The following is a 23,013-nucleotide window of genomic DNA, read 5'->3' on the forward strand; positions in this document are numbered from 1 at the left end:
TGAACTGGGGAGGATTCTGAGGCTAAAAGTGGAAAGGGGCTGCTGACTAGAAACACCCCCCCCCCCCCCCACACACACACACACAGGAGACTGAGTCAGCTGGAGAGTCAGAACTCTCGCTTAACCCTTGCTCTGTCCAGGAGCCCAGAAAAATCTCTCAACTTTTCTAGTTTGCAATAGGGTTCTTCATTTCTGCTCCTCAAGTCCCATATTCCCATGGCTGGTAGGACAGGGCTTGTCGACCCAAAAGACCAACCCCCCTCTCCCCAAGGAATAAAAATGAAGGCTCCTGAAACCATTTTAACCCATGAACCCATCTGCCTTCTGTCCCGCTGGGGATAGGGGCAGGGGGAGCCATGTGGCAGTGCAGAAAAATTCTCAGGTACAGAAAAGGTGCAGCCCAATGGGGCAAGAATCTGAGGAGACCTCCAGCTGTGCCTCTTCCCGCTCTTCCTCCTGGATGAGCTGGAGGTCGGGAATTCCCGAGGAGGGCCCCCGGGGGGAGGTGGGGGCCCGAGCTCTCTGGGGAAGTGTTGGGAATACTGGGGACCGAGTCTGTATCTTGGTCAACTAAACCTCACCAAATAGACTTTCTGAGAAAGAGATCTTTAGGCTGATGGACTAGGGCACCAGCCCAGGAGAAACTGAGGCAAGCCTCGCCTCCCAAGAGGGTCCTGGTAACGTGAGACCCAAGGGCGCCGCCTTGGCCGCTCCGGCCCCGCCTACTGTTCCTGGGTGCTAATCCCCAGCACTCAGGAGAGGGGATTGGCTGAAGAGCTTGGAGGGGGCGTCGCCACTACCGCGCCCAAGAGTTAAATAGGAGCAGGGCAAGATGCTCTGGAGGAGCGAGCTTTGGTGGGTTCCCGAGCCAGACCATGACCCAGACCCTCAAATTCGCATCCAGAGTGTTCCATCGCGTCCGCTGTCCTGAGCTGGGTGCCTCACTGGGCTCCAGAGGCTCCGACTCAGCGCCCCGGGTTTTGGCGGACCTCCCAGGCCCCTCCACGCCCGGCTTCCTTGCGGAGCTTTTCTGCAAAGGGGGGCTGTCACGGCTACACGAGCTGCAGGTAGAATGGGGCGCCGTTCCCACGACTGAAAGCTGGGGAAGTTGGCTTTCACAAACCCTAGTGCAGAACGGAGCAAGGAGGGCGGGTGGGAACGGATGCCCATGAGTTACGGGAAAGAAGAAGTTGGGACTGGGGGCGGTGGCTCGCGGGAAGCGGAGTTCCCTGGATACCCCGCGGAGGAGTGCGTTCAAAACGCGCCTTCTAGCGATGCAGGCGTCTGGAGGCTCGTAGATCCAGAACAAGTGCGCGGGAGGCGGGACTCTCTTAAAGCTAGAACGCTCCTATACCTTCCGTGGGGGCTTGTCCTAAGATGAACAGTCCACAGGAGGAGGCTTTAGGGATTTCTCCGCCCAGGTGGCCAAAGAGCGGTGCTGAATGCCAGCTTTGCGCCCAGCTCCTCCGTTTTGTCCATCACACCCAGACTTCCTAGGATGGGAAGTGAGGGAGAGGGGTTTGCAGCATCAGAGCCATACACCACTTGGGAGCAGAAGCTCCCGCTTTCAAACCCGAAACAGCGCCCCTGGAGTTGGCGCAGGCCCAGCCGGGAGCCCCCGGCCCGCGTCTTCAGGTCCGCTGCTCGCGCTCTCCCAGGTGCGGGGCGCCTCGCGCTTCGGGCCGGTGTGGTTGGCCAGCTTCGGGACGGTGCGCACCGTGTACCTGGCGGCCCCTACGCTCGTCGAGCAGCTGCTACGACAGGAGGGACCCCGGCCCGAACGCTGCAGCTTCTCACCCTGGGCGGAGCACCGTCGCCGCCGCCAGCGGGCTTGCGGACTGCTGACCGCGTGAGTCCTCTGGCCCCAAAGCCCCCGACGTCCAGCTGCCTTCCTCCCTTGCGGCCCGGGCTGGAGACAGTCTGGGGAGGTGGAGGAAGTTGGTCGTTCTCCCCAACCTTCTGGCAAACCGAGGTTCCCACCCCAGTCCGTTTCGCTCAAGCTCGGGTGGAGCCCGGCTCTCGTGCCTGTTCACCTCCTTATCTTTTGAAGCCGGAATCTTGGGGACTCGCGGAAGGGGCCGAGGCCCCAGGATCTAGATGCAAAGGAAGATTCTGTGACTCAGCTTACCCAGGAACCCAGGCCCCTCCGGGGCAGGAAATGAGTAACGAGGAGTGGGGATGGAAAGCGGGTGCAGGCAGGGTCAGGCTTCTGTACCCCCGAGGGAGAAGACGCTATCCCTCTCCTGGCCACCCCGGCCCGACACGCTCCATCTCCAGCGCCACCAGCCCCGTCGGGTCGCCTCTCCACACCACCGTCTGCCCTGACGCGCCCCCTCTCCGCACCCCCGCACAGGGAAGGGGAAGAATGGCAGAGGCTTCGCAGCCTCCTGGCCCCGCTGCTCCTCCGGCCTCAAGCGGCCGCCCGCTATGCCGGGACCCTACACGGCGTGGTCCGTGACCTCGTGCGGAGACTGCGGCGCCAGCGGGGACTGGGCGCCGGGCCGCCCGCCCTGGTTCGAGACGTGGCGGGAGAGTTTTACAAGTTTGGACTGGAAGGTGAGTCCCAGGACGGGAACACGCGTAGGAGGCCCCGGGCCGGGTCTCGGGGTGCCCTGACAGCGCCCCCTCCCGGCCAGGCATCGCGGCGGTGCTGCTGGGCTCCCGCCTCGGCTGCCTGGAGGCGGAGGTGCCCCCAGACACAGAGACCTTCATCCGCGCCGTCGGCTCGGTGTTCGTGTCCACGCTATTGACCATGGCGATGCCCAGCTGGCTGCGCCGCGTCGTGCCCGGACCCTGGGACCGCCTCTGCCGAGACTGGGACCAGATGTTTGCATTCGGTAAGGCACGGACAGGTTAGGCGTCCCGGGTGCGCTGGGCTTTCCAGGTGGCGCTAGTGGTAAAGAATCCGTCTGCCAGTGCCGGAGACATAAGAGATGAGGGTTCGATTCCTGGGTCGGGAAGATCCCTTGGAAGAAGGCATGGCAGCCCACTCCAGTATCCTTGCCTGGAGAATCCCTATGGACAGAGGAGCTGGCGGGCTGTAGTCCGCGGGGTCGCAGAGAGTCGGGGACATAACTGAAGCGACTTAGCAGGCACACGCACGGCAAGGCACGGAACTGCGGGGGGCTGGGGGAGCATGAAGGTGTTCCCAGGCGGTGAGGGACACCCTGTCCCCGTCCCCGCAGCCCAGCAGCACGTGGAGCAGCGAGAGGCTGAGATGGCCCTGAGGAGCCAGCTTGGGAAGTCCGAGGAGGACGCGGGACCTGGGGCATACCTGACCTACTTCTTGCTCCGGAAAGAGCTGCCCGCCGCATCCATCCTGGGCAATGTGACGGAGCTGCTCCTCGCTGGGGTGGACACGGTGAGGTTCTCCCTCTGTGTTGGGAGCCCCACCTCCACAGCTTAATCTCCTCCATCTCGGGGCTATTTCCCTGCCGCTGGAAACCCACTGTGGTCCTCTAGGCCAGCTTGGCTTAGCACCTCCTGGGGTCCAGGCTGCCTCATATCCTGCCCCCTATGGTGGGTCCCCACTCTCAACACCTCTAACGCTTCCCCCTGTCCCCGCAGGTGTCCAACACGCTCTCCTGGGCTCTGTATGAACTCTCCCGGCACCCCGAAATCCAGACAGCACTCCATGCTGAGATCTCAGCTGCCTTGGGCCCCGGCTCCAGTACCCAACCCTCAGCCACTGCTCTGTCCCAGCTGCCCCTGCTGAAGGCCGTGGTCAAGGAAGTGCTGAGGTGAGGGGGCAGGAGAGGAGAGCTAGAGAAGATGCTGGGGGAGGGCTGGGGAAGCTTACGGGGGTGGGAGCTGGGAGAGAGGGTGCGGGACAACGGTACTCTCCCCCTGGCCAAGAAAGGGTTTGGAAGGAGAGTGGCAGGAGAGGAAGGCGATAGCCCTTGCTTCACCCTGTTGTCTCCCCTTTGTGCTCTGCCATCCAGACTATACCCTGTGGTACCTGGAAATTCCCGTGTCCCAGACAAAGACATCTATGTGGGTGAATATATCATCCCCAAAAATGTGAGTAGAGCCTACGGGCCCCTCCTGCTAAGCCATCCCTACCTTGGGACTGTTCCGGTTCTCAGATACTCTCCATAAGCCCTTCAAACCCCCTCCCTGGCCTCTCTGGGATGTAATGGGGCAGTAGAGAAAGTAGCTCCAGAAAATGGCCGAATCCCGGTCCGCCAGAACCTGCCTTCACCCCAGCCCACAGGTCCTGTGCTCTCCCTCCCTCCTGGCATTCTTGGGCCCAAATTGACAAGTTTGTTTTCCTCCCTCACCAGACGCTGGTCACTCTGTGTCACTATGCCACTTCAAGGGACCCGGCCCAGTTCCCGGAACCAAATTCTTTTCGTCCAGCTCGCTGGCTAGGGGAAGGTCCATCTCCCCACCCATTTGCATCTCTCCCCTTTGGCTTTGGCAAGCGCAGCTGCATGGGGAGACGCCTGGCAGAGCTTGAGCTGCAAATGGCCTTGGCCCAGGTGAGTGATCTAGATCTTCTACCGTCCCCAGAGCAGAGGGCTCTAAACCCATATCTCTCCTTCTGATAGTCATTTTTTGTTGTTGTTCAGTCACTCAGGCATCTCTGACTCTTTGCAACCCCATAGACTGTAGCCCACCAGGTTCCTCTGTCCATGGGATTCCTGAGGCAAGAATCCTGGAGTGGGGTGCCATTTCCTTCTCCAGGGGATCTTCCTGACGCAGGGATTGAACCCACACCTCCTATTTGGCAAGTGGATTCTTTACCACTGAGCCCCCTGGGAAGCCCTCCTGATAGGCATATGGAAACATATAAGACTTGGGAGACCTAATCCTCTGAAATATGTCAGTCCCATCATAGGCCCGGAGGGTGAGTGAGGGTTTTTGGACTATCTTTTTCCCTACCATAATCTCTTACCCTCATTGACTAAGACATCCCCTAGTAGCCACAGGTGCCATTCCAACACTGACCATCCTAACACTAATAATGCCCGTTACCAACCAAGCCCACCATTGTAGATCCCTCCATAGTGATAGCCTTCTTCCTCCCTTTCCAGATCTTGATCCACTTTGAGGTGCAACCTGAGCCAGGTTCTGCCCCCGTCAGACCAATGACCCGGACTGTCCTGGTACCTGAGAGAAGCATCAACCTACAGTTTGTGGACAGATAGTCTGGTGGAAACAGGCTGTCATCATCACCGTGTCTCTCATCATAGGGGTTTATTAGGCATGAGACCAAGAGATGTATATTTCTCTGCAGTCTGTCTGGTTAGAAAGACCATAGCCAAGTGCTTGAAGCAGCCCTGATCGAGGTAGGAAGCATGCACCTGGCCTGACCCAGCAAGCCTTGAGAAAACCATGACCCATTAGCCTGCTTAGCCCTTCTAGTCACATGCATCCTTCAAGGGCCAGCTTCAGTGTTAACTCATCATGCTGGGTGGCCTGAGGAAGAATTCGACCCCTGGCCTTTTGGGGCCTCACAGTGTTTACTGATGCTGCCGGCTAAGCACTCACCATGGCCTGAGCTAAGTGTCTATCTGGTCTGCCCCTGGCTGATCCTCTCTCATTGCCTGTGAGCTCTTTGAGAGGAAGAATGAGGCCTTATTCTGTCCTCATACACCTTGCCGGGGCCCATCCCTGACTGGGTGACACCACGTGGACTCTCAGATTCTATCTGGATGAGGTGGCAGAAGGGACAAGCAGCTTCCCGGGCTCTGCTTCTTCCTCATCCTGCCCCTAGGAAGGTGAGTCTATCCTCACCTGGGTGATGATTTAAAAAAAAAACTCTCCTTGGCTCTCTGGTCACTATTAAGTTTGCTTGCCCCACCACTTAGATCCCAGGCAGAGATGTCTTTGGACCTAAGTCTTCCTTTTACATGTTGAAGTTTTTTAAATACTGTTTTTTAAATCAAAAAATTGTTTTGAATGTTCTATCCTTGACTTTTGACTGACTTATTTCCCTCACTTCCTACAAAGACCCGGAGGTAAGACCCTGACCCAGATTCCCTACGTTGGTTTCTCAGGTCCCGGAAGTGACCACCCGCCCCACCCCCACCCCCATAACAATGGGAGGTCTAGACACCTGGGAGAATGGTTTGCATCACAAACCCAGACACATTTCTACCTGTGGTGGGAACAGCCAAGTCTGGCTCCCTGTAAGAGATTAAGGAAGGGTGGTGTTGAAAAGTAGCTTCAAGGGCTAGGCTGTTAAAAGGGGTGGGGAGGGACTTGCAGAGATGGCCAGAGATGGTTGACTGTTTGGTAGAAGAGTGCTTTTGGAACCTGGACTGCCAGGACTAAAAGGACACCTTAGCTCGGCCACTCTGCCCTCTTCAGAGACGTTGCTCCAAGGTAATTTCCTTCAGAGAAAGATAAGGATACAGAGAGGTGATGTCAGAGAGGATGAACGCCAAGTGTGGGGGTGGCTGGAAGCCCGAGGGCACCAAAGCAGAAGAGGAGTGGGCAGCAAGCGTCCCTGTTCCCCTGAGTCAGCACTCTCTGGCCCCCCAGAGGCTGGACTCAGTTCTCTCCTCCTGATGTATATAGATTAACTCATTTTCCATACAAATGAATCTCTCAGCACCTTCCCTGCAGCGCCTCCCTCCCCAAGTCAGGACTTGTCCCCCTTCTTCCTGCTCCCCTCCATTCCAATTAGCAGATGGAGACGGAGATTTCACTTCACACTTCCTCCTCCTCTCACCACCTCAGCCCCTGCCCTAGACATGGCTCCCTTCCACAGAAACTCCATCAGCCACTAGTCTTCTGGGGGCTATCTATTTATGTAAGATCTACGGAGGGGTAGGGTATACCCCCAAACCTGTGCAAAGGCCAAGGTTCGGTGCTTTCACTGCTCCCCCTCAGCTGCGTTCTCAGTCTCTAACCCTACTCACTATCACTAGCTCACCTTGAACCTAAGTGACCTGCTTTTGGGCAGTTCTGAGCTTAGAGAGAGAGTAACTCCCCACTTCCTCTCAGACCTTTTCCCCTGGAATCAGTGGTCAAGATTTCTCACATTCATGCTCCTCATGGGAAAGTAGGCCTGCTCACTTGAGAAGGGCAGCAGATCTCATGGCCCTTTCCTGGACAACAATCCTTTAAAGGGGGAAAAAGGAGAGAGGACGATATAGATTGCCGGTCCCAACCTCCATACCTGTACCTCCAATGGTCCTGAAGGGGAGGGGAAAATGCTGTCTCACTTAGCCCCGTTTTAGGGCCCAGCATGGAAATGGACCGTGTGCTTGTACGTTAAGTGCCTATGTTCTTGGTTACATCTAAGCCTTTATGTGGGGCCATCAAGGGGGAAACTTCAGGCTGGGCACAGGAAACCCCACCTGTGTCATACCTACCTAAACCCTCTCTACTTGGATAAGAACTTGGAGTCACTTAGTTTTGCTGTTTCCCTTCTGGTTCTCACCAGCTAGTCTGTGAAAGGCACATCAGTGAAGTCTGGTCCTTCTGTGTCCCCAGATGGAGAATGTGGAAGGTTCTCTCTCTGGGGAAACTATTTCCCACTGGAAAAGGGTCGGGGGGGGGGGGTATAGGGCTCAGCCTCAGTCTTCTCTCCACTTTAATCCCCTGAGGTTGGAAGTGATACACTTAACACTTCCAGGCTACTCACATCCAAGCACAGCTTTGATTCCTATTCTCCCAGGCGAGTCCAGGTGGCAGCACCATGGACAGCGGCTGAGACCCCTTTTGGAGAGGGACTAGGGAGGGCCATTTCCCAGGCAAGGATATGTGACCTTTAACAGAAAAGCATTCCCAAAACACCCCCAGGGAGAAGGCAAAGCAGAGCCTTCCCCGAGAGGAGGACCAATAATAGGAGAGAGAGGTCTCTGGATCTGACTTAAGCAATGTTATGAAGTAATTATTTTAATTGCTGATGAATAGTTCACATAAAAGACACCATCCTTCATATAACACACAGCCCCAAGGCCGCAAGAGAAAGGGGCCAGGCATCGCGCTGGCATCTTATTCAGTCCTTCCCAAACCTTTTCTCAGCCCTCTACGCACCTGCCTCAAAGCACAAGATCTTCCAGTTAATATCAACCAGCTGGGGCACACCAGGATCAGACCATGACCCTGAACAAGGGAGCCTAAACTGGGGCTGGAGACTCATAACCCAGGGACAGTCTGTCTGTCTCACTCCCGAGTCCAAATTCACTTCACACCACTTCTGGTGAGCACATTACCTAGCAGGGATTGATAGAACCTGCAAGATTCCCTGAACAAGGACTGCTCCAGCCCCCAATGTTTAAGGGACTGGAAGAGCTCTCATTCTTGCAAATAAACACCATCCTTCACATTTGCAATGTCTATTTCCCCTCAAATTTTCCGTATCTATTATGATACTTAAGACAAATTTCCAAGACTCTGTAACTCCAGTTGAAAAACATTTTGGAATTTGTAAATCAGCTATTATTTGAAATAAATGCACCATCAACTAGTCTAGAAATCTTTTTATGCCATCACTAATTTTCCCTACAATGGCATTCAACCTGTCCCTCATTTATCCTCAATTCAGCGCCATGAGGTAGACAGGAAAACCACAGTGGAGATTTTTTTTCTAAATCACACAACACCCAGGTGTCAGGTCCACCCGAGATGCTTCTGAGCACTGCCACCCCCCAGCCAATGAGAATTATTCACCACCAAGTGGGAGTTACACCTCCAAATCAGAAACCACTGCTGCATTAGGGATTTGCAACCTCTGCAGAGAAACTTCCCCACACCTCCCAACCCTCCAGAAAACCCCCGGATGAGAAAGGAGTCTCCATGTGCATATAAATGATTCTTTATGCCCTTCCCCCCATGCAATGGGGGGGTGGAGCACAGGGAAGTACCCCCGCCCTCATGCAGGGAACGGGAGGTCAGTGTTTACTAGTCTTATTGCCAGCTGCCCTGTGGCCATGGGGTGGGGAATGGGGGGGGGGGTCTACAGCCCCTTTCTTCTGGCATTGGTCCCCCTTCACCAAGTCACCATAGTGGAGCTGGGGGGCTGGAGGCCCTAGGAGCTGAGGTAAGGACGGTTCTCTAGGGAAGAAATGATGCTCTCCCCACCTGCCCACTGGCTGCCCCAGGATGAGTGTGAGGGGCTGTCAGTGGGGACTGGAATGTATCCAGGTGTCTCTACCCAGCGGGCAGTAGAGGCCAGACAGTGTCTCCAGCGTGAAGCTGTCCACGGAGACCCTCGGTGGTGGAGGCGGTGTGCCCCGGACACCTTGTCCAAGTGGTGCCTCCAGCAGCCACGACAGCGCATCTCTGGCCGATGCATTGACTCAACATCCCCACTCCTGAAGTTCAGTTCAGACTGTGGTGACCCTCATGACAACTTCACGGCCAGAATTGGAACTGGAACGGGCATCTGGTGGCCGCAGCTGTCCAAGGAGATGCAGGATTGTGTAGCCACAGCGCTGAGGCAAGAGCGTCCGCATGCGCTGGGCAGCCGGGGGGCGGCTGGTGGCCCCAGCAGGGGGGCCCGTCCGTGAGGTCCTGGGGCCCGGCTTCCCTGCCGTCCCTCCCCCTGCATCTCCTCCTATGTCCTTGGTCTTGTCATAATTCAGGACCTTCCACTGCTGGTTTACTGCCTGCCAGCGCTTGAAGATACGGTAGACGGAGGAGCCTTCATGGACGATGAGGCCTGAGCAAGAGGATGAGAAGTCCAGAGTCAATGCTGCCCAGACCTAGACCAGAGGCACTTAAGCCAACATTTCTCCAGGGGGAGGAGATAGGGTTGCAAAGGGCCCGGAGAAGCAGGTAAGGGAGGGACACCAGGATTCCCCTAAAGGTTCTCAATGGCAGAAAACACGGCCATGAGACTGAGGGAATGGGCAGGGAAATTGAAGTGTGTCAGCTGGAGGAAAATGCTGAGCAGGGGGGAGAGAGAGGTGCCCTCACCTATGCAGACAACATCCATGAAGCCATACATGCCATAGCAGATCTGAAAGAGCAGATCTTGCCGTTGCCACTTGGCTGAAGGGCTAAGTGAGGACCAGATGAGCCAGGAGATGCTAGCGACGAGGAAGAGTGAGCCCAGAACTATGGCTGCAATCTGGACCTTCTCGATGACTGTCAGGGAGATGGCCTGCCACTGTACGGGAGAAAAGGCTCCAAAAAGTCACAGAAAGAGATGGAAAGCCAGGTTAGGGTTGCCCTGAATAGGAGGATGCACAAGGAGCCTTCCTGAAACCCTTCAGGTAGGACTAATAATCTGTCTTCTCTGTGCCTTGATCAAGTCTAGAATGTGGCACTTCTCATATTGTTTGAGACCATTTCCTGTCTTATTTTAGAAAGGCATGACAGACAACTGCTCGGAAATCAGATCATCTAGGATCTGAATTCCAAATCCTTACTCACTTTCTGGCTGAGCAACTTCGGGCAAGTTTTAAAATTTACTTGTGCCTCAATGTCCTCACTGACTTAAAATGTAGATACTAATGGCACATAATTACTAGGATTAAAAGCGTTAATACACACCAAGAACCTGACACACAGATAACTCTACATGTCTGCTTCCAGCAGTAACGGCAGCCCGACTGCCTTTTCCTCTTTCGCTGTCCCAGGGCCTGGCACACAGGTGGCGCCCAATAAATGTCTTTGTGAGTAAATGAAGGAAGGGAGATATTTATAGACAGGAGATGATGATAACGGAGGAGAGGGTGACTTTGAAACAAGAGTAAATGGATGAAATGAGCTGCCTGGAGGGTCCCTGATTCTAACTGCTGAAGGGCCCCTGCCCCAGTCTCAGGGTGCTCCCCTTATACCTCACCTGCAAGGGATTCTTGGTGCTGATTGCCAGGACCTGGTACTTGAAGTAGCAGAGCTCACAGCTCCAGGAGCCCCTCTCGCTGATCCAGCGGATGAGGCAGGGCTGGTGCGTGCAGCGCACGGAGCCGTCGCAGCGGCAGGGGCTCAGGAGCTCCCCCTGGAGGAAGAGTGAGGAGAGACCCTGTCAGCTAGCGCCACCCGAGCTCCCCACTCCAGGAGTGGGGTCAGCGATCGCCACCCCACTCCAGGAGAGGGAAACCTCTTCTCCAGGTGTCTACTACCTTAAAAAAAAAAAATCAGGCCTTTCATCCAAAACAAAGCAAGACGCTAAGGCTACAAGCCCAAAAGAAAAAATTCAGAGTTCAAGGTAAACTTCCCGGACCCAGTAGAAGAGACAAGAGAAGGGATGGGGAGGGGGGAGTTGGCTGGTAAATACTGGGTCTTCTCTGTTCCTAGAGTTTGAGGAGGGTGCTCCTTCAGGCTTCCCAACCGGAAGGCCACCCCTTAGGATCTGGAGAAACAGAAGTGCAAGCTTCTGAGCCATGCCTTCCTAACCCATTCCATCACCGCAAAGTGTTTCACAGATGTGGTGCAGACTGGAATAGGTTACAGTCCTCAGTTTCCAAGAATCAGAAAGGAAGATATCCTAAGGGTGGGAGTGGAGGCTGTTCCCCTTTAATCAAAGTAATTTCTCAAGACAGGAAGAGGCACCCCCTTGGTGCCATCCCGGGACAACTTTGTCCATAACATTTAAACAAAGAATATTCTTTGGAATGAGAAGGAAAGTTGTGGAATGGGAAGTGAAGAAAAGTGCCCCACGGAGAGAACTGCTGAGGGAGGCGACGGCACCGGCTGGGCGTCTCCTTTCAAGGTGGGAACAGAAGCATTCTCCTGTCTACCCACCTCCCAGCCCTCAGCCTTACAGAGACCCTGGGGTGAGAGAAGTGGGGGAGAAAGGCTGCCTCGGTTAAGCCGAGAGAAGGATGTGGGGCCCTCCCAGGAGAAAGCCCCACCCCTTCCTGGAGACCCCTGATCCGCCGCCACCCCAAATCTGCGCTCCTGGAGTCTCCAGCCAAGCCCCCCAACCTCACTCCATCTCCACCCCAGGTCCCTGGGTCCCGCCCAGCCTCCCCAGGCCCCGCCCCCCGCTCCCGGTCTCCCCGGGCGCCCCAGGTGCGCGCCCCCACCCTCCCCGCCCCGCCGGGTGCCCGGGCCTGACCTGCTCAGGGCCCTGGAAGCAGATTCGGCACTGAGGGGTTCGGAGCCCGCTGTCCAGGCTGCTGCTGAGCGACAGGGCGTCCAGAGCCCCCGGGGGCGGCGGCGGCGGCGCGGGCGGCGGCGGGGGTCCGGCCCGCGGCTCCTTGTCGCCGGCCAGGCCCCGGGCTCTCGGCTCGGACCCGTAGTACTCCTCTTCGTCGTCGTCGCCGTCCCGGGCCGAGCAGCCGGCGAAGGGCGCCCAGCCGCAGCCGCCTCCCCCGCCCCCCCGGGGCTGCGGCTCGGCCGGGGGCCGCCCCCCGCCCGTCAGCACCAGCAGCTTCAGCTCGTTGAGGAACATGCGGAGCCGAGACTTGAGCATCGTCCGGGCGCCGGGGGGCGGGGGGCGGCGTGCAAGGGGGGCTCTCGGGCGGCGGGGGGAAGGGAGAGGACAAGGCCGGGAAGGGGGCGCGCGCTGGAGAGCCAAGCCCGGCTGGGGTCTACGGGGCCTGCGAGAGCCGTTCACTGCTGCCACCGCCGGGACTCCGGGGTTTGCGGGGCCGAGAGGGCTGGCGGCCCGGGGGCGGCGGGGCGGGCAGCCATGGCCGGGGCAGGGGGCGGGGTGGGAGGGGGCTCAGGGTGCCGCGCCCCGCGGGTCCGGGTCCGGAGCGGGCCGGGCCCCCGGGGTTACGAGCCCCGGTCCTCCTGCGCCGGGGCCGCCCCCCATCGCCGTCTTGCTGGCCCCAGTCCCGCTCCGGCTCCGGCTCCGGCTCGGCCCGTGCGCTCGGCGGTGGCAAATGGCGGCTCCTTCCGGCGGCGGCGGCGGCGGAGACCCCCCCGGAGCGGCGGGCGGGCGGGGCGGGAGCCGGGGAGCCGGTGAGGGATGGAGGGAGGGGCGGGGCGGGGAGGGGGAGAGGAGGAGAAGGGGCCGCGGCTGCGCATCCCCGCCCTGCCCCGCGCGAGCAGGTGTCCCCAGAGGCGGGGGCGAGTGTGCGAACCCGGGGGAGGGCGGAGGGAGGGGCGTGGCCAAGGCAGGGGGGTGTGCACATGGGTAAGAGAATAGGTGTGTGAATGGGGGTGTGGGGGGGAGCGGGTGAGGATGGAAGGTGTGTGGTCACAGGCGCAGGTGCACCAGGGAGGGAGAGGCTTGTGCAAAATGGGAGTGTGCAAAGCAAGCTAAAAAAAAAAAAGAAAGCTAAGCAAGGGTCCGAGGTGAGTGAGCAAGACATGGGCTCAAGCAATAAACACTTCTACACAAAAGACTGAAAAGTGTGCACAGTGTGGGGCCGTGGAAAAGAGATGAATGTGTCAGGGGTGGAATTGGATTGTATGGAAAACAGAAGTGTGTAATTGTAATGTATGAGGGAGGTGAGTGAGCAAAGGAGCGGAGTGTTAAAGGGGGGAGTGTCTTTCCTGGTATTCTCCTGACCCACCACCACTGCACTGAAGTGAACCACACCTAACACACACACCTACACACCCGAGCACGCACACACATGCTTAGCTCTTTGTTGTATGGGAGGCGGGATCTTGACCCTAAGAACCAGTTGAACCCTCTCATCCCTTATTTCTACCTTACAGTTACATCCTCCCTCTCCTCTCCTTATCAGTGCTGTGGGGAAAGGAATTCCAGGGAAGTTCATTGGGTCAAACACACTGGGAAAAAATTAATTAGTAAAAAAAGTAATTAACAGGAAAAGGGAGGGTATGTAATCAGGGACAGACTGCCAAACTAAGGATCCTCAATAGAAAGTGATTAAGGAGAGTAATGCTCTTACAAAGCATTCAAATATTTCGGATGGATGGATGAATGAATCAGAAAAAGGGTCTGGAACCCAAGCCAAGATGGAGGATGACTTCTATTTTAAAAACAGCGAGCTTATGTGGAGGGTGAGGCTAAAGTGGGACCTTGCTGGTGTAGGACGGAAGTTTAACACACTCAGAGACACTTAGCCTTCCAGAGGTTTACAAACCCACCAATCCTAGCAAAATAGTCAATGAAACATTCACCTCACAAGCCCCGTAATCAGTTAGCACCTTGGGATTTTTCTTACCAGAATTCCAGTTGCCTTTGCAAGCAAAGGCCCAGGACTACAACTATCAGAATGCAAAGAGGGGAAATCTGTACTGACAAGTCTTCCATTTCGCCCTGGAGCATGGTTTATATGAATCTCAAGCTTGAACTCATATCCTCAGCCAGATGATTAAGGAGAACAGAAGTTAGGGCACAAGGAGAGCAAATAGAGTAAAAGAATGGTTTCAGATTTTAGACAGTTTATCATAAATGAGAAACTGATCCCTTCTTTTCCTTATTCCCATTCTCTCGAAGGGTTGGGAGACAAAGAAGCTGGAATCAGTAAGACAAGGGAAGTCAGAGAAACTTGCCTGTTGTCTACCTAGATGTCTGTGAGCAGAGGTTGTTTGGGAAAAGTCTCTTAGGGTAAGGTCTAGGAAAGCTGGCCACAGGGGAAAAAAGAGAAATGCAACGACCCCATATAAGGAGTCACAAGGTTTGCAGAAGGGAACACTCATTTTCATGCAGTGTGGTGATAACTTCCTTGCTCATGCTCACTCCTATGTCTCTCTCTATGTGATGTATATAATATCATACACACATGTCATACCATCTTATTGCAGAAAAGAACCTTAAAGGTCAAGTATTCCTCTTTCCAGCTCATCAATAACTTCTCTGCCAGAAGGTATCTGGTCTCTGCTTTAACACTCCCAGGAAAAGGTGGAAGTTGGGAAGAGGGGACGACATTACCTTGCCACACGTCCTGTTGGATTATTGTACTAACCTGCCTTCCATCAGTCTTTTAATACTAGTTTCGTACTCAGATGGGCAGCCCCTTGGACTGCAACGAGATCCAACCAGTCTATCCTAAAGGAAATCAGTCCTGAATATTCACTGGAAGGACTGATGCTGAAGCTGAAACTCCAATAGTTTTGGTCACCTGATGCAAAGAACTGACTCACTAGAAAAGACCCTGATGCTGGGAAAGATTGAAGGCGGGAGGAGAAGGGGACGACAGAGGACGAGATGGTTGGATGGCATCAGACTCGATGGATATGAGTTTGAGTAAGCTCCGGGAGTTGGTGATGGACAGGGAAACCTGGGGTGCTATAGTCCATGGGGTCGCTAAGAGTCAGACACGACTGAGCAACTGAACTGAACTGGGCACTGCCTACTCCCTATTTTACATGACCACATATAAAATATGGGACTATATCTTTATAGATAACCTTATCACTAGTTGAAAAAAAGGTCGAGACACGAAAAAAAAAATTTTTTTTTTTTATTAGTTGGAGGCTAATTACTTCACAACATTTCAGTGGGTTTTGTCATACATTGACATGAATCAGCCATGGAGTTACATGTATTCCCCATCCCGATCCCCCCCTCCCACCTCCCTCTCCACCCGATTAGGAAGCAAGGACTCAGTAAACATTTGCTGAATGAATGAATGAAACAAAGACACAAATGAGAACATGTTTTCCGCTGGCGATGGAGCAGAAAGACGACAGCACCACCTCCCGTCCCTCGACCCACCTCCCCGCTTAAAGAGAGTGAGAGACGGGTAGTGAGACTCAGGCTCGGCCTGCAGCCCAGAGTTGGGAATCCTGGGTGGCCCAGGTTGCCATGGCACCGTATTGGCCTCCACCCTCTCTCTTCTCCCGCCCCTCCGCCCCACAGCCCCAGCCAGAGTTAAGGCAGCCAGTCACGTGCCCTTCAGCGTAACCACACCTCTGCTCCTCCAAGCAATGTCAAGCGGTCACGTGTGATAGCAACAGATCACGTGGTATCATCTCTACTCCACCTCTTTCCCCTCCTCGCCCCTTTCGCGTTCAAAGCCGCTTCCCGGCTGCCCCTCTGCGCATGAGCAGCCTGGTCACGTGGTCCGAACGTCCGGCGTTCGCCCCGCCCCTCCGATTTCCGCGCGCCTCTTTGGCAGCTGGTCACATGGTGAGGGTGGGGGTAAAGGGGGCCGCTCTAGCCTGCGGCCTGTGTCTATGGTCGGGCCCGTAGCGTCCAGCTGCCCAGGACAGACCTCGAGTGTATGGCGCTGCAGGAACCGGCTCCGGGGTCCGGATAACGGGCCGACCCCGCAGCTCCTGACACGGGGCGAGGTGAGCGTAGCCCTTTTCAGGAATGGGGACCATTCTCGCCCCCCACTGCGTCCGACGCGGGCTGGTTATAGAAGGATTGCTCGAGGGCGGGAAGTGGGGCAGGATGTGATAATGTTCCTTTGTGGCCGATTGGAGGTGTAATTTCAGGAACTGGGTGTTGGGTCTTTGATGTAGGGGGTGTGTCGTATGGGATTTCCCTTGTGTCGGGCTCGGTGGTCCCAAAGGAAAATGCATTTTTGAAAAAGTGATAGGGCCTCTCGTGGCTGGAGGGTTTGGGGTTATTGTGTTACCCAGGGGGCTGCCCTCAGGGAAGTGCGGGGATGCTGCTGGTGTTGTCTGTGCGATGTATTTCGTGGGAGTCGCTTTGTTGCTGCAGGCTCATTGAGCCTCTGTGATTGTAGGCTCTCTTCTGGTCTGAGAATGGCTACCTCCCGATATGAGCCAGTGGCTGAAATTGGTGTCGGTGCCTATGGGACAGTGTACAAGGCCCGTGACCCCCACAGTGGCCACTTTGTGGCCCTCAAGAGTGTAAGAGTCCCCAATGGAGGAGGTGCTGGAGGGGGCCTGCCCATCAGCACCGTTCGGGAGGTGGCCTTACTGCGGCGTCTGGAGGCTTTTGAGCATCCCAATGTTGTCAGGTGAGAAGCAGATGGAAGGGTGGGAGTGGGTCGTGAAAGGAAAAAGACTCCACATCTAACCTGTAGATGTGGAGTGGTGGCCGGAAGAGGCGTGGGAACCCCGAGGAGGTAGGGGAGGCCCGGTCGGTCGGTCCGAGACCATTGCTCAGCGAGTGACCACTTGTTCTGGCCAGGCTCATGGATGTCTGTGCCACAGCCCGGACTGACCGGGAGACCAAAGTGACCCTGGTGTTTGAGCATGTGGACCAAGACCTCAGGACGTATCTGGATAAGGCACCCCCACCAGGCTTGCCAGTGGAGACCATAAAGGTAAGTAGGGTGGGCAGACCCTGAGAGGTAGCTTGAGACCTTCGTGGTAGTTTCTGTTGTAATTTCAGGTGTGGCACCTGGTTCCCAGTTTCTCTGTACTTCCCGCTTCCAAACCAGGATCTGATGCGTCAGTTTCTAAGAGGCCTGGATTTCCTTCATGCCAACTGCATTGTTCACCGAGACCTGAAGCCAGAGAACATTCTGGTGACAAGTGGTGGGACAGTCAAGCTGGCTGACTTTGGCCTGGCCAGAATCTACAGCTACCAGATGGCCCTTACCCCTGTGGTCAGTAGAATGATGGTGGCCAGGATGGGATCTGGCTGGGGGAGAAGAGTGGTTGCCCATAGCAGTTGAGAAGGAACGTGTTTTTTCATGTGCTTTGCAATAACTTGCAGGACTCTCATCCACACTACTTATTCCTATCAGGTTGTTACACTCTGGTATCGCGCTCCGGAAGTTCTGTTGCAGTCTACATATGCAACACCCGTGGACATGTGGAGCGTTGGCTGTATCTTCGCAGAGATGTTTCGTCGAAAGTATGGGGCCCAAGTATCCCAAACATTTTTAATTTCCCCAGTCTTTTATTCATAAACCACACCCATACCCTGCCCGCTCTTCCACTTACTACTGGCCACCTTGTTCATAGCCGGAAACTCTGAATTAGGAATTTCAGAATTAGGAATTTCATAGCCCTTTATTCTTCACGCCCTGTTTTGAGCCGCTAAGCAGTCATCTACCACCCTGTCTTTGAAAGACTGCTACCGGAATGAATGTCTCTTTTCACCTTAGGCCTCTGTTCTGTGGAAACTCTGAAGCTGACCAGTTAGGCAAAATCTTTGAGTAAGTGACCTGCAAGGGGGAAGAACTTTGCATTTCGAGTCCTCTTTCTACTGAGCCCTTGATAGCAGCTGGCTTTGCCCCTGGAGATGGGGGCTGGAAAAGGGCCTTCCTGACCAGAATTCTCCTGTTCCCCATAGCCTGATCGGACTGCCCCCAGAGGATGACTGGCCCCGAGATGTGTCTCTACCCAGAGGAGCCTTTTCCCCCAGAGGGCCCCGGCCAGTGCAGTCGGTGGTCCCTGAGCTGGAGGAATCTGGAGCACAGCTGCTGCTGGTAATAGACTCAGGCATGGGCACTGGGAGAGATTGCTGGGGCAAATCACGTTTGTCGCTCAGTCGTGTCAGACGCTTTACAACCCCATGGACTGTAGCCCACTGGAGTGGGTTGCCATTTCCTTCTCCAGGGGATCTTACAAACCCAGGGATTGAACCCAGATCTCCTGCATTGCAGGCAGTTTTTACCACTTGAGCCACCAGTAGGGGGAAATGGAGCAGGATAAAAGGAATCCAAGTGCATTGTTGATACAGAGACTTGTCAGTGAACGGGCTGGTTTTTTTTTTTTTTTTACTGTTTTGAACGGCTGTCCACAAGAGGGATAGAGAAGATCACCCATTCTAGCTATCGCTGGAGGTAAGCAGGAGTCTTTTTTGTTTCTTGCATGTTTCCTGACCTTTGTGTCCCTTCTCAGGAGATGCTGAGTTTTAACCCACACAAGCGAATCTCTGCCTTCCGAGCGCTGCAGCACCCTTATCTACACAAGGCAGAAGGTGACGCAGAGTGAGCAACGGAATGGCTGGAACAGAACCAAGGCGAGAGACCACCAAATTTCCCTTCCTTTGAACACTTGAGTGGAGAGCCCCACCACTGAGAAGGCAACCTCTGCCTTCACCTCTGAAGCTGTGGCGACTCCTCCTCCAACTTTTTACAGACAATATTTTACTGCCTTAACGACATTCCCCTCCCACCCTTTTGAGGCTTATCCTTATCCTGTGTCCCTACACCAAGGGGTATGTCCCTTGTTCTCTCCTTCTTTATACCTTTATATTGGGATCCTTTTTTATACAGGACAAACAAAACAAAGAAATACGGTCTTTTTTTTTTTTTTTTTAATGTTTCTTCCTCTGATTGGCTTTACTATTTGGGGATTTGAAAAAAACCATTTGGAAGATGGAACTTCCTTGCAGATTATCTTTAGATCACAGGGTCTACATAGTCAGTGGAGCCCCTCAACTAACAAGAGAAGAAAAGGCACTTACATGGCTTCTTTGATTATAGAGTTTAAATGGTTTTTATTTTTATATTCACTGAACTTCCCCAACCAGGTCCTCCTTATTACAAGAGTTCTTGGTAGTTTTCTCTCTGGATCTGTCCCTGATTTACCCTTGGAGCAAAGATGTGTTGAGGTGGTCCAGCATGTGTAAGGGAGAAGAGGGGAAACAGCCAGGAATGACTCCAACCCCCATCCCATCTCACGTAATCCTGGAAACTTCCCATATCCACTTAGGGAGAGAAGAAGGAAGAAGGGTTTTTCTTTATTCCTTATAATCTTTCTCCCAGTAAAACATCAAGGCATAAAGCCTAACTGTTCAGTCATCTTTAGGGAACATGGCAAAGGGCCTTTCCTTTTTCTCAAACAAAAAGGGCTAGAGACCCCAAGTTTTCCTTAAGGGGAAAAAAAAGCTTAGGGAGAGCAGACAGCAGAAGAGATGTCAGAAGGATCCAGAGTCTCATAGAAAGGCACTGGGGTTGGCTCGAGGATCCTTCTGATTCCGAAATCTCATCGCTAGCCAAACACCAAGGATCTGTAGACAGAGAGAAAAGAGATACGCACAAACTATGAATCTGGGGCTAAGACTTGGAGGTGTAGAGAAGGCATAAGGGATATAAGGGAACTAGAGAATGTTACCTCTGTGAAGCTAAAGAAGAGTCCAACACCCCCCAGGATTTTCAGGGCCTCATCTGAATGCTTAAGAAATTTTTCTCCACACATCTGACATGTGGGGCTCCTGCTCTTGCAGACCTGAGGGAAAAACACACACATGCATGTTTGATGCTACGGTGCTGTATCGTAACTATGGTGAATGACTCTAGGAATTATTTTCCAGTTCCTGATTAGTATCCTATAGACTGGACTCACTTGGCTAATTCTCTAGAATCTGTATCCATCCCCCAGCTACCAGCACACAGCCCCAGTACGAGTGAGCTGCTAGAGACAGGCAATCACGAGCTCAAATCTGCCAATGTGAGCATCGGCCTTAGCCAGTTTTCTATCACACAGACCACCGCCACCCCCCCGCCCACTGCCATGCCAGCTCACTGCAGTGCAGAAAGCATAATCTTGTTGATCCAGGGTTGTAAGGTTGAACAAGCCACAGCAATCAAAGCTTCTTTCCAGTTCATCCCGGGTCTTGTTGCTCATGACCCACCAAGAAGCATTGATGACATCTGTCTGGAGGATACAGGCAGAAGGAAATCATTTGATGCTGCTAACCTTAAGAATCCCCTACATTTTCACCCCAGTTCCAGTGCTTCAGTTTCCTTTTTTAAGCAAAGGGAGTTAACGTCCTTCAAAAGCAAAGGTGCAGACACAGAAACTATCCACTTCCTTCTGGATGGTGCTCATGGTCGGTCAGCCGGACATCCCAAAGGAAGCAAACAGCTCTGGAAGTAGTGGCTCTAAGAATGATCTTTGGAGCCAGACAGAGTAAGGAGTCAAGAGGTTAGAGGGTTGGGGGGGCGGGGGGAGTGAGTACTTGAAAGGGCACCTTCTTACCTGTTTGCTTAGGTTAATGGCCAGACATGAGCAAGAGATTCCAAACTGGAAGATGAAGACCAAACCAAGGATGATCATGTACTGAGAGGAAGAGTTATGGAGAAAAAAAAAAGAAAAGTCCCAGATTCCTTTATGGTCCACCTATAATAACAATCTGATCTAGTCAAAGAACTGACACAGTTATGTCAGTTGAAAACAAAATCACTGGCTTTTGTTTCATAGAGTATGGTATAAGGGGGGGCAAGGAGACATACCCCCCCAAACACCGGAGGTCTCCTGCCCTGCTTTCTGACTTCCTAGCTGACAGTCCTCCCAGGAGCCCGGTGCCCCGGCCCCTTCAGGTCAGGATACAAAGAAAAGCAGCACTTGGTGATGGTTGACAGCGCCCACCAGCCCAGCAACCGCGATGAGAAGAAGGAAGACTCCCACCGCGATGACTCCTCCGATGATGTGGATGCTGGACACCAGACCCAGGCCCTTGGCCCACGCAGCCACTCCAATGAGCAAGAAGCCTACCAGCTACAGGAAACAGCAGGGTGTATCTCAAAAGAGCGCCAGTGTGCATCACCGCCAAGGGCCGAGGTCAGAGCGGTGCCGGACACTAAAGGAGAGCTGAGTTTTGCGTGAGTGAGCGAGAGGAGGTAGGACCAGGACCAGGACCAGGACCAGGACCGTCCCCGGACACCACTCCCGTCAGAGGTCAGAACGGCTGGAACAGGGCTGAGAGGCGGCAGGGAGCGTGAAGTGTATGAACATAAAATGGAACACTTAGCTTCATCCATCACTTCCATTTGGGAGAAGCCTAAATTCAGAAGAGGGAGGGCTGGGCCTTGAGCCCCACGATGAGCCTTCACTTCACCACCCCCCCACCCCTAGATAAACGCTCTGATCACCGGAAGTCTCCCCTCTTCCCACGGAAGTCTCCAGGAATCCCCTCGTCGCCGGAAGTTCCCGGGAATCTTCCCGGAACCCCAGTACATCCCTCTCCCCATCCGAAGTCCCCTAGACATTCTCTCCACTGGCCTTTCCGCCCTGGAGCTTCCCCCCCACCTCTAAAACCTCACCATGTAGACCACGTTGAGCGCGCAGAGCGCATTCTTGGAGCAGGCAAAGCCTCCGCAAACCATCTCCCCAGCTTTGGGGACCCAAGTGGTCCCAAGGACTTGGGGGGACGGTCTCGCGGACCGTCTTCTTGGACCCCGACAGCTTCTGTCTCTTTAAATCGAGTCCAGCCAAACCCAAGCCTCTGCGCCTGCACCGTCCCACCCCCGCCTTTGGATTGGCGAAACTCGGGCCTAATCTAGGACGTCGGTGGACTGAATGCCAGCCAATCTGCATCGCGTCACTGGCCCGCCTGCCGGCTCCTCCTTTAGGTTCTTTATTGGTGGAAACTTAAAACTGGGGGCAGGGCTTCCAGAGCGTCTCATAGGGACCGGAGCCTAAATTTCAAAACCCCGGATTGAAAACGGAGTTTTCTGTGGTGGCGGCTGCAAGAGGACTTATCCGAGGGAGGAGGCTCTCGGGAAACTCCGGTGAAGAGAAGGTGCTTCAGGGGCCAGGTGAAAGGGCTCCTCCCCTCAAGGGACGGCCCTCCCGCCCCTTTCCCCTTGCCCCGCAATGACCTCATGATGACGCTCTCGTTTGCTACTATTGCATCACATTCGGGGACACCCAGAGAAGCAAGACTCAGCTGTTTAGCCTGGCCACAGAGGCCGCAGGTTGGGCATACCGCCACCTAGCAAACATGCTCATCTTTGCAAGTGCGTCCGCTAGTACACATCCCCTCCTGATGGGGTGTGAACATGCTAGAAATTCAGTATGAAAATTAGCAGCCTCGGAGCGGCGCGTTCCTGTATGTGACAAAACCACAAGACGCACATGAGTGTGCTGGAGTCTTCAGAGCACATGCCTGATCCTGCGCGGTAAAAAAAAAAAAAAAAGACAAAGGGAGGGGCCTGGAATATGAATAAATATCAGGGGAAGGCGGAGCCTTCACATTTTCACTCCAGGGGCGGGCGTAGTGGTTGATCAATATCTGTTTATTAAGGAATAAATGCTTTGACGCGCCGCCTTTTGCATGGGGATAGGAAAAGACATAGTTCCTCTTTCCACCAAAAGAAAGAGGCAGTCGTAGTAGGAACACAAATGAAAAACCTCCCTTCAGCCTTACAGAATGATTTACATTCGTGTGTACTTAGAGTCTATGACCGCATAAGTGGCACCATTTTACCGCGCAAGTCAGACCGCAGGGCTTCCAACTTTGCGGCTTACTAGCTGTGTAACCTTTGGCCAGTTACTTAAGCTCCCTCTGCCTGTTTCCTCATCTGTAAAATGGGGATAAATAACCATACACCTACCTCTTGTGTTGTGAAAATTGAATGAGTC

The 23,013-nt window shown here is 54.3% G+C and overlaps 4 protein-coding genes across 5 annotated transcripts; 2 read left to right on the top strand and 2 right to left on the bottom strand.

Moving 5' to 3' along the window:
• Nucleotides 1-440: 440 nt before the first annotated feature.
• Nucleotides 441-5,913, top strand: LOC122684508 (25-hydroxyvitamin D-1 alpha hydroxylase, mitochondrial). 2 transcript variants are annotated; one of them, XM_043888647.1, is made up of 9 exons: nucleotides 441-1,067; nucleotides 1,659-1,849; nucleotides 2,354-2,556; nucleotides 2,637-2,837; nucleotides 3,186-3,361; nucleotides 3,568-3,740; nucleotides 3,942-4,020; nucleotides 4,284-4,481; nucleotides 5,037-5,913. In XM_043888647.1, the coding sequence occupies exons 1-9, from the start codon at nucleotides 876-878 to the stop codon at nucleotides 5,148-5,150; spliced, it is 1,527 nt and encodes a 508-aa protein (XP_043744582.1). In that variant the 5' UTR covers nucleotides 441-875; the 3' UTR covers nucleotides 5,151-5,913. The 2 variants fall into 2 exon arrangements, with proteins under 2 accessions (XP_043744582.1, XP_043744571.1); XM_043888636.1 differs by having other exon boundaries at nucleotides 938-1,849.
• Nucleotides 5,914-7,825: 1,912 nt separating this feature from the next.
• On the bottom strand, nucleotides 7,826-12,405 carry MARCHF9 (membrane associated ring-CH-type finger 9). The gene is made up of 4 exons (XM_043888668.1): nucleotides 11,966-12,405; nucleotides 10,748-10,903; nucleotides 9,877-10,069; nucleotides 7,826-9,619 (listed from the first exon to the last, which is right to left on the bottom strand). The coding sequence occupies exons 1-4, from the start codon at nucleotides 12,320-12,322 to the stop codon at nucleotides 9,285-9,287; spliced, it is 1,041 nt and encodes a 346-aa protein (XP_043744603.1). The 5' UTR covers nucleotides 12,323-12,405; the 3' UTR covers nucleotides 7,826-9,284.
• Nucleotides 12,406-15,865: 3,460 nt separating this feature from the next.
• On the top strand, nucleotides 15,866-18,935 carry CDK4 (cyclin dependent kinase 4). Its single transcript, XM_043888680.1, has 8 exons — nucleotides 15,866-16,068; nucleotides 16,470-16,706; nucleotides 16,880-17,015; nucleotides 17,133-17,300; nucleotides 17,442-17,551; nucleotides 17,805-17,855; nucleotides 17,993-18,128; nucleotides 18,544-18,935. The coding sequence occupies exons 2-8, from the start codon at nucleotides 16,489-16,491 to the stop codon at nucleotides 18,634-18,636; spliced, it is 912 nt and encodes a 303-aa protein (XP_043744615.1). The 5' UTR covers nucleotides 15,866-16,068; nucleotides 16,470-16,488; the 3' UTR covers nucleotides 18,637-18,935.
• Nucleotides 18,936-19,124: 189 nt separating this feature from the next.
• Nucleotides 19,125-22,023, bottom strand: TSPAN31 (tetraspanin 31). The gene is made up of 6 exons (XM_043888698.1): nucleotides 21,693-22,023; nucleotides 20,980-21,147; nucleotides 20,629-20,709; nucleotides 20,173-20,304; nucleotides 19,762-19,875; nucleotides 19,125-19,657 (listed from the first exon to the last, which is right to left on the bottom strand). Exons 1-6 carry the CDS (start codon nucleotides 21,753-21,755, stop codon nucleotides 19,583-19,585), a joined length of 633 nt encoding a protein of 210 aa, XP_043744633.1. The 5' UTR covers nucleotides 21,756-22,023; the 3' UTR covers nucleotides 19,125-19,582.
• Between the last annotated feature and the right edge of the window lie 990 nt (nucleotides 22,024-23,013).

This window comes from Cervus elaphus, chromosome 3 (assembly GCF_910594005.1).
Source record: "Cervus elaphus chromosome 3, mCerEla1.1, whole genome shotgun sequence".
Lineage (NCBI taxonomy): Eukaryota > Metazoa > Chordata > Mammalia > Artiodactyla > Cervidae > Cervus > Cervus elaphus.